Below are 16,007 nucleotides of genomic sequence, written 5' to 3'. Positions count from 1 at the left end.
GTCTTCGTGACCCCATGGACCATAGCACGCCAGGCCTTCCTGTACTCCGCTCTCTCCCGGATATATTGCTAATTTGTCGTATTTGCTGGTTGGTCATATCAAGCTGTAAAAGGCTTTGGGGCGGGCCAGTGTGCCTTTTTTGATTATACTATGTGTGCGTTGGTGTGGTGGAGTGGAGTGGAGCGACTTAGGGCCTGTCACTCTAGCCTAGTTTTCACTGAAGTAGTAAAACTGTGTCTGGGTGGTAACACTTCACAGTTGTCATCCCCCCCCCCCGTCACACACACACACACACACACACACACACACTCACATTCACTCACTCACACACGATCCCTGACCTGGATATATACCTACACTGCCAGAGCGGAGCCAGGAGTTGTGCCAAGGAGTCAGAGCTGATGGACACACTAGCGACATGTCAGAGCAAGAATGATCATAGTTGTTCAGGCCGGTACTCTGCCTTTCAAAGACCTTCCTTTCTATGAGTGTCCAATGGCCAGCTTGGGTGAGCAGGGCCAGTCCAGAAGCCTGAGAATTCTTCACTACCAGGAAGATGCTCTAAACCCATATGGGGAGTGTGTGGTTCTCCAGATGTTGTTGGACTGTAACTCCCATCAGCTCTAGCCAGCAGGGCCAATGGTGAGGACTGATGGAACATAGGAAGCTGCCTTATACTGCCTTATACTGCCTTATACTCCCTATATACTCCCTTATACTGCCTTATACTGACCATTGGTCCATCTAGTCCAGTATTGTCAACAGGGTTTCAGGCAGGAATTTTTCCAGCCCTACCTGGAGAAGCCGGAGTTTGAACCCAGGACCCCCTGCATGCAAAGCTGGTGCTCTACCCCGAGCCACAACTCCTCACCAAACCAGGAGCTGGAGTTGCAGTCCAGCAACACCTGGAGGGCCACCCATTCCTCATCCCGGCCCTAAACTGTAGCAGCTGCATAGAGGGCTGAAGGTTCCTGGTTATAGCCCTGTTGGCACTTTACATACAGAACACTAGTATGTGTCGGGGGCGGGGAGGGGGAGACTAGAGAGCAAGTGTGGTGTACTGGTTAGAGCAGTGGACTGGGATTTGGGAGATCCGGGTTCTAGTCCTCACTCTGTCATGAAACTCACTGGGTGACTTTGGGCCATCCACTGACTCTCAGCCTAACCTACCTCAAGGTTGTTGTGAGGATAAATGAGGAGGACTATGTAAGCTGCCTTGGGCTCCTTGCAAGAGGAAAAAAGGCAGGACAGAAATGTAATAATAATAAAGGCTTTCTCTCTGCCACCTATTTAATCATTCACACACACACACACACACACACACACAGCAGTCTGAAGTAGTATGGCCCAGATGCACTCCCAATGTTTATTTATTTATTTACAATATTTATATACCGCTCCATACCTAGAACAGATTTTGGAGTGGTGAACACAAGAAATAAAGCAATAAAAGAATAAAAAGATTAAAACACCACCTTAAAATTATATTTGTTTTAAAAACACAATGCCAATAAAAACCATAACTGGTGAATTAAGTAATGCCTTCTGGAAGAGTGCTGTTTTCAGAAGGCACTGGAAACAACACAATGTTAGTGCCTGCCTGACCTCCAGGGGCAGGGAGTTCCAAAGAAAGGGGGCCACCATGCTGAAGGCTCTTTTCCTAGTGGACTCCAGTTGGGCCATGTGGAACCACCAGGAGCAAGCCCTCCAATGACCTCAGTGACCGGGCAGGTTGGTAAGGGAGAAGGCACTCTCTCAGGTATCCTGGTCCCAAGTTGTTTAGGGCTTTGTACACTAGTACTAAAACCTTAAACCTGGACTGGTAGCAAATAGGCAGCCAGTGCAGTTCCCTCAGCAAACGAGTTACATGATGGACAGGGGCAGCTCCCGACAACAGCTGAGCTGCTGTGTTCTGCACTAGCTCCAGCTTCTGGAGCATCCTTAAGGGCAGCCCCAGATAGGGGCATGACAGTAATCCAGTCTTGAGGTTAGTAGCACCTATACCACTGTGGCCAAGCTATCCCTGTCCAGGAGAGGCCATAGTTGGTGAACCAGCCGAAGCTGGTATAAAGCACTCTGAACCACCATGGCCACTTGGGCTTCCAGTGACAGTGATGGATCTAGGAGTACCCCCAAACTATGGACCTGATCTTTCAGAGGGAGTGCAACCCCATCCAAAACAGGCAATGAACCTATGTTCTGGACTCGGGAACCACTCACCCACAGGGCTTCCGTCTTTCCAGGATTCATTTTCAGTGTATTGGCCCTCATCCAGCTCATTACTGAGTTCAGGCACTGGTCCAGTACTTCCACAGCCTCTCCTATTCAGATGTCACAGGGAGATAGAACTGTATGTCATCATCATACTGCTGGCACTTGGCTCCAAATCCCCTAATGGCCTCTCCCAGGGGCTTCATATAGATATTAAATAACATTGGGGACAAGATGGTACCTTGCCCTTCAAAATTTACCACCACACCACAGTTTATAGGAACCAAACTTATTATATATATATATATATATGTGTGTGTGTGTGTGTGTGTGTGTTTGTGTATACACACACACACACACACACACACACACACTATGCATTATCTGATGAAGTGGCCTGTGATCCAGAAAAGCTTATGCCATAATAAATGTGCTCATCTTTTATGTGCCACAAGACTCTTCCTTGGTTTTGCCGCGAAAGACTACTCTTCAGAAGGCTACCCTTCTGAAAATTAGAACATTTTATGCACATTTCAACCAAATGCTTTATCTCTATAATGCATATTTTTCTTTTTATCCTGCACCCAGCACCCTTTCTTAAAAATCAGTCTTTTATTGCCATTTCTTAGCCTGCTACACTGTCTTTTTTATGGTGAATTAGAATGTGGCTCAATATTCATGCGGTAGCTTAACAAGAAATTTTATAATCTCATTTATTTTACTTACATACCATTGTTCAGCCTAGTAGTTCAGCTTGATATGGGCTGTCCTTAAAGACCTCTAATTCTTATACTACTTACTGGTGATGAAAACTGCACTGTTTTCAGCACTTTTGTAGTACTTTTTCTTTCTTTCTGATACATTAAGAGATGACAGTTAAATTGAGATGAAGCATCAATAAAAAATTCCACTTTACTAGCTACAGTTATTTGCTCTGAATGCAAAACTTTATATCCTAGAAAGAAATGAAGCCAGTATTTGCAAATAAAATTAGAGAGAAACAAAAACATTTTATCTGTTTTACAGATAACAGTTTGCCTGATTATCTCTTTCAATGTGGCCCTGTTACAAACCTCTGTGGATGGTTTTCTCAAAGCCAGACATTTGAGAAGAACGTGAAAACCACTCTGGGTCCATCTAGTCCAGCATCCTGTTTCTAGCAGTGGCCTGCCCAATTTTTCTGGGAAGCCAATATCACTGCACAAAAACAACAGCTCACCACCCACCCCAGAAACTAGCATTCAGATATAGTGGTCCGATTTACATGACATGCTGGGATCCCTGTGGGTTATTTAACTGACAATGAGCCATGGTGCCTGCCAGGCGCCATTTTTAATATGCAACTCCCAATGGGGCTGCAGCATGTCATCGGAACCTGGCCATCAGGGGTTATGTGAGAGCTAAACAACCTTCACATAACCCTACAACAAACCAAGGTCTTTCTATTTTCCATTCCTTTCCTAACTTTTTTCTTTGTTGCTCTATTGTCAACTCTATTTGTTTTGTCATAGAGTTGTGCTCTTTTTTGTTTTTCTCATTTGGGTAAGACTTCGGCTCTTTTATAGGAAGCCTTCTTGTCTTCCTTAGCTTCCTTGACACTGCTTGTTACCATGCTAGTGTCAGGGTGGAAACTGAGCCGATAGAGCCCCAGAGCAGTTCTGATTCTGAGGAGGAACAGCAATCCATGGGAGAGGAGCTCGCTCATCTCTCACAAGCACAGCAGCTGGCAGAGATTCCTCCTGCCAGCATTCCTGGGATAGATAGTGACCCTGTCAGCGAGAGAGCGCTGGAGGGGGGCTTGCTGGACACTCGACGCCGATGCAGGGAGCACTGACAGATGGAGGGCGCAGAGAGGAGGCGCTCCGCTTGTTTGGCGCTAAAACAACGGTCGTGTCCTGAGGACCCAAGGGAAAGAGGGAGGATCTCTCCATAGCCCATAAGTTCAGAGTCTTCCTGCAGTTCTCCTTCAAATGGGGACCAACTGCCTAACCTGGAGAATAGGCTACTCTGCTATCTTTCCCCAGTGCTGTTCCTTGCTTAGTTGCTGGCGATTAGCCACTGAAAGAGTCATTAAGTTGTAAAAGGATTAAAGCCTTGAAAAGAATACTTTTGTCTGTGTCTTGAGTTGGCTATTGGAGTAGACTGTAAGAGGCAGCTAGGGTGCATCCTGACAGCTAGCATCCTCTTGGCTTTATTATTGCTTTATCTGTGGCATACATTTTATCTATGCTTCTATAATCATGATTTTTAAATAGCCTCCAAGCCTTCTGAAAGGGTTCCATTTTCCTGGCTCTCTCTTTTAACTTCCTTTTCCTCATTAATCCCCTAATTTATGAAAAGTTTCCTCTTAAAATCTAATGTGACAACGTTGGATTTTCTGGGCAACTTTTCATTTGAATGTATGTTGTATATGTTCATATTGTGGTCAATTTCTGGGAAGTTCGACAACATTTGCATCCCCCGCCAGATCCAGGCCACCCTGGAGTATATCAAGGATCATCTCCCCTCTACTTGGTTCCATGAGTAGCCTCATGATGAAGTGGTTTGAGGGCTCTACATCAGGTGAAGATACTGGACCATCTGTTCTTCCTCCAGCTGCCAACATCACCTGCATGTGAGGGAATGTAATTCAAAACTACTGTAGGATGGTGCAAATTCCTCATGCTGGCCCTCTAGAAAGGTGTGAATTTAAATGAACCCAGACCAATAGGAAATTCAAACATAGCAGAGCAATGCCATTTGCATAATATGTTTAATGATTTCAATATCCACAACGCGTAGAAACAAGAGATTTCAATATCCACAACACATGGAAACAACACTGGCTAGGAAATTGCCCTCTACAATGCTGAAGCTTGCCCTGCATCTTGGAAAAACCACCTGGATTTGACCAGCCCCATGCGATATGGACAACCTTGAACCAAATTCACACAGGTCATGGTAGATGTGCAGATGCCCTTTATAAATGGGGCAAAACAACATCACCAAATTGTGATTGTGGGGCTGAAAAACAAACTATCCAACATATAGTGACAGAGTGTCAAAACCAAGCCTACAATGGAGACTTTGCTGATTTCCTGGCTGTGACAACTGAAGTAAAAAACTATATCTGTAACCTAGACATACGTTTGTAATATTCCTGTCTATATTTTATATTTTACATTTCATATTTATTATGCTCTATGTTTTTATTGTAATGCGGTGTAAATGTGCCATACGATAAAAAAATGTTTAATATCAGGAAAACATTAAAAGCAATGAATAATCTCTTTTTTACTGCCATTGCAGGCATTGTGGCTTTGTGCACCATAGCAGTGATTGCTGTTGATCGTGCAGTTGTGGTTGGCAAGCCCATGGGAACACTTACCTTTACCACCAGGAAAGCCATGATTGGTGTTGCTGTGTCCTGGATCTCGTCTCTTGTCTGGAATACACCTCCTCTTTTTGGTTGGGGAGGATACCAGATGGAAAGCGTCATGACCTCCTGTGCTCCAGATTGGTACAACAGTGACCCTATTAATGTTTGCTACATTATCTGCTACTTTCTATTCTGCTTTACAGTTCCATTTGGTTTCCTATGGATATCTGCTATGGACTCTGCATCAGGTAGCACTGCTTTCCATAATATGCTTTGCTTAACTTATTGAGCTGATAAGCATTTTACCACAATTATTTTAACAGAAAGCAGAGGATCTGGTAATAGCTCAGTTAAAATGTCATGATTCATTCACACACACAATCTGGCCTAAAGTTTTGAGCTGATAATTTTTTTACTGGGTAAATGTAGGGTAAATTATGTTGCTTTATGATCATCCAAGAAATATGAGCACATGAAAACATCACCTGAAGTCGGGCAAAGCTGGTACACTTGGACGTCACCCCACTTGGATATTCCTATCTGATATATTTTCCATATCAAAGCATAATCCCATTAATGACTTATCTGTGATTCACCCATTACACTGGGGCTGCCTTTTCCACTCACAAGGGTAATGTAGTCATGCCCACAACATAATATGTAACCTGGCAGCTCACTGATATCAGTTGCAGCAAAACCAAAAATGGTGTTCTCCGACACCCCAAAATATGTTAAACGTCATGGAAGTTGCTGCAGCTGAGATCTTTTAGTGACCTAGTTATGTTTTACATTACTCACATTACCCATGCAATAAATTAGTCCTGTAAGCCAAAGAAAGCCACAGGTTAACATGGGAGCTGGCCCTGAGAAGAAGCACTGCCCTGTATTTGGAAGGTATTTTCCCTGCTCTTTCAAATGAGAACAGCAGGATAAATGTTATGATTATTAGTGATTTACACAGTACTTTTAGTTTTGAAAACTGTTTACACTTTGTTTCGCATTCATACCCTAACCCAGCTTTGTCCAACCTGGTGCCCTCCATATGTGTTCGACTACAGCTTTCCATCATCCCTAGGATGCAGGAGTTGTAATCCTACACATCTGGAAGGTACCAGATTGTGGAAGGCTGCTCTAACCTATCCAAGACAGCTCCTTCACTCAGATTTATCAGACATACATTCTAACTGCAACTTACAAACTAGAGTCTGCTCAGATTAAAAAGAAACAGACAGACAAAAATGCCTAACAAAAACAAGAAGAATGTATCTGTTGCTCAAGTGACCAGCCTGAGGACAGTGATTAAGGTTACTCTGTGCCTTAACTGCTTTCCTCACCTCCCTGCTTCCAGGTACAGAGTGCAGACCCTATGCCTTTGTCAACTGCATGGAAGGGAAAATTTCACTGTGTGTATGTGTGTTTCTATCATACGCTGTGGTTTAAGGTTTAGAAACTGGGCTCAGTGAAATTCTCATACTTTACGACGCTTTTTCAGGCAAAGATCTTTCGGCGAACGCAAACTGCTGTGACCATTTTAAAGGCTGACAGCTTCCCTCAGCATTTGGAATGTTCACAAACATTCAAAGACATCATATCAGCTCAGCCAATGGGTCTTAGATGCATCATTGCCACTACGGTCACCACTCCCCTTTCCACATTACAATATAGATTACTGGGATATTCTATAAACTTGGTTCAACATCCCTTAATACCTGCTCAGTCTGCATATCTGTAACTTAACAGATTACTATGACAGCACTAAAAAGTGCTCTCTTTCCCAAAGTACATTTATTCCGTAAAGGCTGACCTGAACTTCTTCCTGCTCAGGAGAGGGGGGCGTATAAAACAATATCTCCTTTAGCACCTCCACATGAGCGGTCGTTCCCGTCTTTTACACACAATGAAACGTAATCGCATTGATGTGTGTCCCATTTTTGACAGATATCTAGTGCTATTTTTAACTAGGTTGCCAAAGTTGGGAGTAGCACAGCGATGCTCAACAACTAAAGTGGAAGCTCAAGTGTTACGGATGGTGATAGTAATGGTTATGGCGTTCTTGATTGGCTGGCTTCCTTATGCAATTTTTGCCTTGGTGGTTGTGGGTCATCTTCATATCTACAGTAATCCCATTACAGGTACTGTTCCGATGTACATGGCAAAAACTAGCACATTCTATAATCCAATAATCTACATTTTTATGAACAAGCAGGTGACTTTAAACTCAGTATGGTCTGTGGAACATGAAAATCACAAATGTATATATTGCTTAGACTCAGCATCCACTGAGAATCTTAAAAAAAAACACCAATCCCACAACCCATGAATTTTTATCTCCACCCCACAAATCCTAAGTCTCCTTTGCTCTCTCTCCTCTGAAGAAAACTGCAAAACAAGCTGCCCTGTACAATAGTATCCCCCACCCATTATGTGTATGGCAGCCTTCCCCAACCTGCAGATGCTTTGGACTACAAGCCCCATCACCCCTGGCCACTAGCTATGCTGGCAGGGCCTGATAGGAGCTGTAGTCCAAAACATCTGGAGAGCATCAGGTTGGCGAATGGCTGGTGCACAAAATACATACCACCTGTCTGCAGGCCTGTGCTTTCTTAAGCACATTAAATTGTTTGCACTGCTTCTACGTGCAAGTTTTTATAACAGGTTCACAGGGATCATGAAACTCCTTGCAAGAATGAAAACATTCTCTTACCAAGAATTTCGTATGTGGCTGATGTGCTTTTTTGATTGCACAGCACAGATCAACAACACACTGCTGTCTGTTCATTAGTCAGGAAGCTAATCAAGCAATATAAAATATTCTTGTACACAAAGAATCAAGTATAATGCTCTCTTGCCTGTTTGTCCAAGGGTTGCCTTACAGCAGCTTGCGGTCTGCAAAATTTGCTATGCTGCCACCTTGTGGCTATAATTATTATAAAGATTGAAGAAATGAAAAAATGAAAGCATAGCTACCCTGTTTTTTCAGGCACTCATTTCACTAGAAATTATATTACATTCGATTCTAATCCACTATCATGGTTATGGTTATTATGGTTATTATGATTCTGAAACTACTTTCATCCATGTGTAAAATAATTTTTACTTATTTTTTTTGATGATGATGATGATGATGTGTAAAATCATAAAACACATATGCTACTGGGGAAGAGCAGAGGGTATTTCCAAGTAGCGCCAGAAAGAGTGAAGCGGCTGGGCCAAAGCCGAAAGGACACTCAGCTGTGGATGTGTCTGGCGGTGAAAAGAAAGTCCGATGCTGTAAAGAACAATATTGTTTAGGAACCTGGAATGTCAGATCAATGAATCAAGGTAAGCTGGAGGTGGTCAAACATGAGATGGCAAGACTGAACATCGACATCTTGGGAATCAGCGAACTAAAATGGACAGGCATGGGCGAATTTAATGCAGGTGACCATCATATCTACTACTGTGGGCAAGAATCCCTGAGAAGAAATGGAGTAGCACTCATAGTCAACAAAAGGGTGGGAAAAGCAGTACTGGGGTACAATCTTAAAAACGATAGAATGATCTCAGTACGAATCCAAGGCAAACCATTCAACATCACAGTAATTCAAGTCTATGCCCCAACCACTGATGCCGAAGAAGCTGAGGTTGATCGGTTCTATGAAGACCTACAACACCTTGTAGAACTAACACCAAAAAAAGATGTCCTCTTCATCATAGTGGATTGGAATGCTAAAGTAGGAAGTCAAGAAATCACCGGGATAACAGGCAGGCATGGCCTTGGTGTACAAAATGAAGCAGGACAAAGGCTAATAGAGTTTTGCCAAGAGAACACGCTGATCATAGAAAACACTCTTTTCCAACAGCACAAGAGGCGACTCTACACATGGACATCACCAGATGGTCAATATCGAAATCAGATTGATTATGTCCTTTGCAGCCAAAGATGGAGAAGCTCTATACAGTCAGTAAAAACAAGACCTGGAGCTGACTGTGGCTCAGATCATGAGCTTCTTGTTGCAAAGTTTCGGCTTAAATTAAAGAACGTCGGGAAAACCACTAAACCATTCAGGTATGACCTAAACCATATCCCTTATGAATATACAGTGGAGGTGAGGAATAGATTTCAGGGATTAGACCTGATAGACAGAGTGCCTGAGGAACTATGGACGGAGGTCCGTAATATTGTTCAGGAGACAGCAACTCAATCCATCCCAAAGAAAAAGAAATGCAAGAAAGCCAAGTGGCTATCTGATGAGGCTTTACAAGTAGCTGAGGAAAGAAGGGAAGCGAAAAGCAAGGCAGAAAGGGGAAGATATATCCAACTGAATGCAGAGTTCCAGAGAATAGCAAGGAGAGACAAGAAGGCCTTCTTAAATGAACAATGCAAAGAAATCGAGGAAAACAACAGAATGGGAAAGACTAGATAAAGGACAAAGAAGGCAGGGACCTAACAGAAGCAGGTGAGATTAAGAGGAGGTGGAAAGAATACACAGAAGAACTATACAGGAAAGATCTAAATGTCCCTGATAGCCATGATAGCGCGGTCACTGAACTTGAGCCGGACATCCTCGAGAGTGAAGTCAAGTGGGCCTTAGGAAGCATTACTAACAACAAAGCTAGCGGAGATGACAGTATTCCAGCTGAGCTATTTAAAATCCTAAAAGTGCTGCACTGAATATGCCAACACATTTGGAACACTCAACAGTGGCCACAAGACTGGAAAAGGTCAGTTTACATTCCAATTCCAAAGAAGGGCAACGCCAAAGAGTGTTCAAACTACCGTACAATTGTGCTCATTTCACATGCCAGCAAGGTGATGCTCAAAATCCTACAAGCTAGGCTTCAGCAGTATGCGAACCAAGAACTACTGGAAGTACAAGCTGGGTTTCGAAGAGGCAGAGGAACTAGAGATCAAATCGCCAACTTTCACTGCATCATGGAGAAAGCAAGAGAATTCCAGAAAAATGTCTATTTCTGCTTCATTGACTACGCTAAAGCCTTTGATTGTGTGGATCACAACAAACTGTGGCAAATTCTTAAAGAGATGACAGTACCAGACCACCTTACCTGTCTCCTGAGAAACCTGTATGAGGGTCAAGAAGCAACAGTAAGAACCAGACATGGAACAACCGATTGGTTCAAAATGGGGAAAGGAGTACAAGGTTCCATATTGTCGCCCCGCTTATTTAACTTATATGCAGAGTACATCATGAGAAACGCCGGGTTGGATGAATCACAGGTCAGAATTAAGATTGCCGGGAGAATGATCAACAACCTCAGATACTCAGATGATACCACCCTAATGGCAGAAAGCGAAGACGATCTAAAGCTTCATCACACGGAGCTTTTATCTTGCGATTGTGATTGCTCCTTCACAGAGCTTTGCGGGCTCTTTACATGACGCCGTGACCCTGCCGTGACTCTCCTGCACTAAATGCCCTTTGTTCCATTTTTAAATAGATTGCAGATAATGAGCTATCAGACTACCCCGTTGCGTTCCTCAGTTTCCTCCATCAAAAGCGTTAAAGCGGCAAGAAGAGGCGTGAGATCAATGAAAGATAATGGAAGACTCAGATATGGGGAGGAGTGGGGAAGGAGAAAGGGGAAAGGGGAAAGGAAGCGGGTGTAAAGGGAGCCAGTTGTGATCCTGCATTTAAAACGGAAGCAGAAAGCCCCGTTTTAAATGCAGGATTTTTGGCTGGTGTAGAAATGCCCTGAGACTGTAAAGATGAAGTTTGGGGGAAAGACACATTTAGGGCGCAATCCTATGGCCATTAGCGGCTGGACAGCCATAGGATTGGTTGGTTTCTGGAGAACCGACCTCCACACACACACACACACACACACCCCTCACTGCCTCGTAGGCAATGCAGATCAGCCACGCTCGCAAGAGCAGCACAGAGTGGGGGAAATGGGGCGTTCCTGGGGGTGGGCCGGGGTGAGAAGGTCAGAAATGCTGGTACGACACTTCCTATGGCTCTCTTCACACCTTGATTTAGCAGGATCATTCTTCTTTAATCACTGGTTTTCACAGGAGTTTTAAGTGATGCTGCTGCTATCTCACAACTTTCCCTCCCTCTTTCTGTGTTATCTGACAAGTTGACAACAGGGAAAACCCGGCATTTTCTGTGCTTGCTATTGAAATCACCATCTCCCCCCTGTGTATTTCCTCTTTAGCGCTTTGTCCTGCTTTGTGTGGGCATGTGCTAGGGGGTGTTGCTGGGCAAATAACATGAATAACTTTGTGATGGCAACAAATTGGTGGGAGGGTGGGGGTTCCTGCCTCTCTCCCATTCCACTATGGGAGCTTGAACTGTGAAGTGGTTAACCATCCCAAATGCTTCTCCAAGATCCCTCTGAACACAGCAATGATTACTTCTGAGCAAACTCATTGGCTGTAAGGCTTTCCCTTCCTGGGAGTAAGTGCCATTGAAATCTGTGTGGCTTGCTTCTGAGTAGGCATGCATAGGAGTGTACTGTAAGTCTACTTAGAGTAGCAGTCTTAAGGTTTTCCATCCCCTTCAATGCATGTACGTGGAACCTCCCCCTCCCGCTGACTTCACTGACTGCTTCTTCTCCCTTTTGCTCACCAGACTGATTGGCTTTTTTCCTCCCAGGTGGATGGGGGAGTCTCCCTTCTCAGCCACACAGGAGAAAGCCTTGACAGTTAGGATTTCAATGGGTATTAAAAGTGCCTTTTCTCCTCCCTGGAATGAATTCATCATGCAGAGCTTGGAATGGTCATTTTTAATGCTTTCTTTTGCGTGTGCGGCGTTGTTTTAGATAAGGCAGTGATGCTGAGGTGGTTTTCCATAGTACTCCCTCCCACCTAGCCAGCCACCATCTCTTCTCCTAGCCGACTCTGCAGGGTCATTGGGAAGCCAGAATAAGGGGGGAGAGCAACAACAGTGCTGGGGGGGGGGGAGCCAGCCGCTATCTCTTCTCCTAGCCCACCTTGCAGGGTTGTTGGGTAGCCAGAATAAGGGGGGGAAGCAACAACAGTTCATGGGGGCTGGGGGAAACAAGCCAGTTGATGGGAAAGCAGAATAATGGGGGAGAGCAGCCACCGCTTACAACAGATAAGGAAGGAGGGGATGTAGGAAGGCAGGAGGGATGGGGGGGAAGCATCAATCATGTTACAGGAACCAATGATCAGCAGAGGGGGGAGGGGCCAGCAGCCACCTTCTGTCCCAATTTTTCCATGCAGCTCCACCCAGCCACGAAAAGGAATACAGCAGAGGGAAGCGCTGTGAGAGATGCCTTTATATAGGACCAGTCTAAATCCCAGAAAGGATCAGGAATCAAAAGGAACGGTTTGTAGTAGAATAAAATGCCAGGTGTGAAGAGAGCCTATGTGTCAGCCGGTGCGACTAGACCGCCAAAATCGGCTGTCTAGCTGCAAAAGCAGGGCAGCAGGAGCGTGGAGGAGATCCGCTGCTCACCACTCCTCCTGCCCTGCAGTGGATAGGCGGTCACCCCCAGGTTTGGAGGCAACTGTTGATCCCCATAGGATTGCTCTCCAAGTAGGTTGTGGCCAGCTCTTTTTCTGGGTTTCTTCCTAAATTAAGCATGTGAAACCCTTTCTGGAATGGAGATAAAGTAATGGGAAAAGTTTTATTTGATAAACATCTATGCATCAGGCATAGGAATAGGGTCCGCGTTTTGTTTTTTAAATGGCTATATTATACCAAACATAATGGTCCGTTAAAATGTCCTACAGCAATAATAGAAGTATAACAAACATATTGGGGTTGGGGGAACAAAAGTATAACATATAATCAAATTTGGCACAAGCCAAATGTAAAGTTATTTCAGTTCTGTGATTGTCTTGTTAGGTGTCTCCTGTGTGGAAGAAATCCACGTGCTTCTGAAGAAGCAGAGGGAGATGACCTAGAAGTTTCTACCATGGCAAAGTTTATCCTATGTAGAACACAATTCAGTGGTGTTTTGATTGATCTACAGCTATGCATGTTTACTCAGAAGTAAGCCCCACTGTTTTCAGGGGGGCTTACTCCCTAGTAAGTGTGTTTAGCATCATAGTCTTTGTTGTCTAATTTTAATCCGTTCCATTTGTTATCTGATGCAAAATCTGATATCCTATCAGTTCTTTTCAACTTTTATGTTACTACTGTCCTTTTGTGGAAGGTGGCATTTTATGGTGTATATAACATCCTGGAAATAATTACTATTTGGTGTTGTTACTATTGTTTCTTTATTTTTTGCCACCTTCCAATTTAAGGTACCCAGGTCATTAAAAATAGGATTTCAAAACAAAAAAGGAAACAAAAAGCAACTATCGAGAACAGATACAAATCAAATGCAGACAGAGCTGAACAGGAAGTAAGGGATCAGATCAACTGCACAGTAAAAGCCAGTAGGGAACAGTAAGAGGAACAATTAATTGCTAAAAAGCCCAACAGAATAAATTCAGTAGCAGTGGGAAAACGGTGCGAGAGGAAGAAGCAAGACATACCACTTGACAGAGAAACTTCGCAGATCTGGGTGTCACTGATAGAGGAGGCCTAACCTGCTAGCCTTGCTTCAGCTGGTAACAGGATTATGGAACACAGCCTCTTGTGCAGTGCCAGATCCAGGTTTGTAAGGGCCTTTAAGAAAAACACCCACAATGGCTCCCTTCAGTGAATCTGCCTTCTCACCGCAGTTGTCACCAGCTCCTTAGCCTCTTGCTCATCATTACTACCACTCGCTTGCTTGACAGGCAGAGAGAGCCAGTGAGCAAGTAGGCAGCGGCATCTCCTGCTCCTCCTTCTCACCACCACCATTGTCTGGGCCAGAGTGAGAGGCAGGTGAACAAGCAGGTTGCAATGGTGAAGAGGAGGGGCAACTCCAGGGGGCTCTTGTCAGTGGACCCCTGTTAGGGTGAGGGCCCTCAGCGCATGAACAACCATGCCTACCCTGGACACCAGCCCTGCTCTTGTGAAGGCCTTAAAAGGCCTTTTAAATATCAATTCATTTCCAGCTGTATCCTCTTGTTCTCCAGTCCCTGCATACTGGAGAAATAGCTCTTTGCAGGCTAAGAGCCACAATAGGAGGCAGGGAGATAACATGTTATCACTCACTACTACTGCTGCTGCTCAAGCTGCTGTTAAAGGCCCAGCAACGGGGCTAGCTGAAATGCTGTCAGCCCTAGCTAGCAGGCACTTTTCTCCTTACAACCTGATTCCATGCAGAGTTAGGTGCACCTAAGGCCATTGTTTTCAATCAGACTCCCAATATGTTGCAGCCACATACGAGAGAGTTGGAGATCCCTTTGAAAACGATGGTCTTGGTCATATCTAAATCTGCATAACAGAGGGCTGCTCTTACCCTGGCCTCTGAGCACAAAGATCCTGGAATGATTAACAAGGACTTGGAGAGTTGGCATTTTTTCTTTTTCTTAATATATCTGCAGCCCACTCCTCTGCAGAGCTAGGTGGGCCTAAGTGCACTGAATTCAATAGGCTTAGGCACATCTAAATCTGCATTGGATCAGGCTACAAGACTACAACACAAAGCACATCTGCTTGGAGATCCCATAGGATTGGGCTCCTTTAAAGTGTAATGTATCATTACATGCTGTCGGCATGGCAACAATTGTGAAACATTCTATTAGCTATGCTTGGCCAATAATCTCTGCCCAGCTGTACCTTTCTTCTAGGAGGATGAGAAAAGGGGGTCCTATGGGGTGTGTTGGGGTAGAGGCCAGGTAAAAGCAAAGAGGACACCTGGGAGGCAAAGACAACAATGCCTTACATTTCAAATGGTGAGCTACAGATAGTGATATAAAACAGTTGTGTAGAGATGTTAGAAAGGGTCTAGAGTAAAGGGACTACTGGAAATTTTACACAAAAGAAGGCCTTTGTTGGAGTATGAATTCCTGTCTCTGCTTCTGAGTGGGCATATGGCTGCTCTATCACAGGTAGGCCATTGTCCATGGCCCCACAGAACAGGACCCCCCAAAATGGCCATCCAGAGAATGGCAGGTGTTTGGGGCAGTGACAAACAGGTCCTGTGTCGGCACCTGAGGCTCACCAGGCCAGACGCTGCTTGCACCAGCATCCTTTCTTTTTATTTTTAAAAGCGTATCAGTTAGGAGGAACCCACTTGGGCATGTACATTTTTACAGATACTCATTTTATTATTCTTACTTTAAGAATATATTATCCTTTCCTACCACAAAATGATGCTTCTTCCCCAGTAAATGTGTTTAGCATCAGGGCAGCAGAAGCAAACCCCATTTTATTCCCGTAGTCCTGAAAGTGCCATGAATTCAGAGACTTTAAAATGCAAAACTGCACATGCTCAGAGTATTTCTATTTTCATCTGGCTTGGCAAACAGCTCTGTTTTGTTTCTTTGCTCTAATAGGAGGAATGTAGAAGCAGAGGTGAAGCGCGGAATGGTGTGGAGGGGAAAAGAGAAATATTAGCCCTTTGCTCCATAACAGAAGTATTGTTCTTT

General features: G+C 44.3%; 1 protein-coding gene across 1 annotated transcript in view; it reads left to right on the top strand.

Annotated features, from left to right (window-relative positions):
* LOC146354871 (parapinopsin-like) overlaps positions 1-13,534 on the top strand; it is a 28,659-nt gene extending 15,125 nt beyond the window's left edge. Inside the window, 4 exon segments of the mRNA XM_084840030.1 lie at positions 5,500-5,779; positions 5,781-5,825; positions 7,532-7,775; positions 13,364-13,534. Of these exon segments, the coding sequence (XP_084696156.1) occupies positions 5,500-5,779; positions 5,781-5,825; positions 7,532-7,775; positions 13,364-13,534 (740 nt within the window).
* Positions 13,535-16,007: the final 2,473 nt, after the last annotated feature.

Source organism: Heloderma suspectum, chromosome 2 (assembly GCF_057233095.1).
Source record: "Heloderma suspectum isolate Gila_16-S chromosome 2, 16-S_ref, whole genome shotgun sequence".
NCBI classification, from domain to species: Eukaryota; Metazoa; Chordata; class Lepidosauria; order Squamata; family Helodermatidae; genus Heloderma; species Heloderma suspectum.
Note: the sequence above shows the minus strand (reverse complement) of the source record. Positions and strands in the feature narration are given on the sequence as shown.